Raw genomic sequence first — 1,801 nt, forward strand, 5'->3', positions numbered from 1 at the left:
GCTAGCATTTAGCTTTTTATTAGACCAATCAGGTTCCTTAGGCAGGCAAGGTGAAACAGCAGCACATCTTCACATAGTTACACAAATAAGCACAAACAAATGTAGCACATCTTCGCCTAGTTAAAATAATTTCCCACCACAGACTGGGACTGGGGAGATAGCTCAGCTAGTAGAGTGCTTACTGCTTATTTTGCTTTTCAGGCCTGACACTTAGTTTGCTGACAAGGCAACTGATTCCTCCCCTCAATGTCACTTATGCTGCCTTCTGCTCTTCAGTCATTTATGTAATATTCGGATCATGCCATCAAATGTCCATCGGTGAGTTCAATGCCGGAGCCACAGGAGCTAGATGATCTGTCAGTTATCTACTTGTTGCTTAGCAACCAGTGCCAGTTAGCTTTCAGTCACCATAAAGAAATGCTTGGGAACATGGGCTTAAACAGGAACAGTTTACAGTGGCTCATGCACACAGGCACAGACACACTCACACACAGAGTCATGTATGCACATATACACACACAGACACACATGCACACATACCTTCAGACACAGACATGAATATACAGACATGAATATACAGACACATCTTTGTATGCATGCACAAATGCACCCACATACATACATATACATGCACACAGGTATCCCCACAAGACCCATGCACAGACACACAAGCAGACACATGCACACAGAAACACAGACACATTAACACACACAAATATAGACACATTCATGTATGCACACATACACATGCATACACATACATACATGTACAAACATGTACATGGTTATACATATACACACATCTATGAATGCACACACATATGGGGTAGGGGACAAGAGTTACTCCTCAAGTGCATGTCTTCAAGGACCTACTTCATTCATTTCCAGTAGCATGAACACCAAGACTTCAACATATGAGCTTTTAGGAAGCATTTGAGGCCAAAGTGTAGTGTTTTAACCCCCAAACCCACATCTGTCCCATAGTCAAAGTACATCAGTCTTTCTCTAAGTCTCTCTCCATAGTCTTTACAGTTCCAGCATAGTTCAGAAGTCCTGAGGTTAAGGGTGTATGCCACCATGCCTGGCTCCACCCTCTTTAACTTAGTCTCAAGGTGAGGCACAGTGGCTAAGCCTGACAGTGACTCCCAGCCAGCCTGTGCTTGTATCCCAGCCTCTATGCGCATGTTTCAAAGAGGTGAAACTCCTGAACCACCCAACCTGTGAAGCCCCAATTCTCGTCCCTGCTTTCTCTTCCTTCTCGAGGATGATTTCAGGTTTTCTGAGCTTGTGATCTGTTTCCCATACTTCCTTCACAGGCCCCTTCTTCCTCGTGAGCGCTCTGATGATCAACGTTCTGAAGGAGAGACCGTTCAACAACGGCCACTTGATCATGGGAACGTTCGTCAAGGATGACTTTTCTCTCCCGACCTTCTACGAAAACTATAACAGATCTCTGAGTGTGGTGGCAACCACAACTTTCCTGACAGGAGTTATTCAGGTAGGAACTGAATATCTGAATTTGTAAAGAACTAAAGAACAGGTGCGTTGTGGTTTGAATGTGAAATGTTCTACTCCTGTGAGTGGACACTTGGTCCCCAGCTGGTGACACTGTCTGGGAAGGCTCCAGAACCTTTAAAAGACAGAGGCCCATGGAGGAATTGGCTCCCAGGCAGGTCTGGAAGTTTTGTTCAGTCCCACATCTTGTCTGTTCTTTGCTTCCTATTTTTTTTTTTTTTTTTTATTTTTCGAGACAGGGTTTCTCCGTAGCTTTTGGTTCCTGTCCTGGAACTAGCTCTTGTAG

General features: G+C 44.4%; 1 protein-coding gene across 1 annotated transcript in view; it reads left to right on the forward strand.

The window, feature by feature from the left end:
* Positions 1-1,801, forward strand: part of Slc26a8 (solute carrier family 26 member 8) — a 56,112-nt gene that overhangs the window by 21,853 nt on the left and 32,458 nt on the right. The window contains exons 4-5 of the mRNA XM_005360346.3: positions 202-318; positions 1,317-1,498. Coding sequence (XP_005360403.1) covers positions 202-318; positions 1,317-1,498 — 299 coding nt within the window. The remainder of the gene's footprint in view (positions 1-201; positions 319-1,316; positions 1,499-1,801) is intronic.

The sequence above is a fragment of the Microtus ochrogaster genome, linkage group LG2, assembly GCF_000317375.1.
Source record: "Microtus ochrogaster isolate Prairie Vole_2 linkage group LG2, MicOch1.0, whole genome shotgun sequence".
Taxonomy (NCBI): Eukaryota; Metazoa; Chordata; class Mammalia; order Rodentia; family Cricetidae; genus Microtus; species Microtus ochrogaster.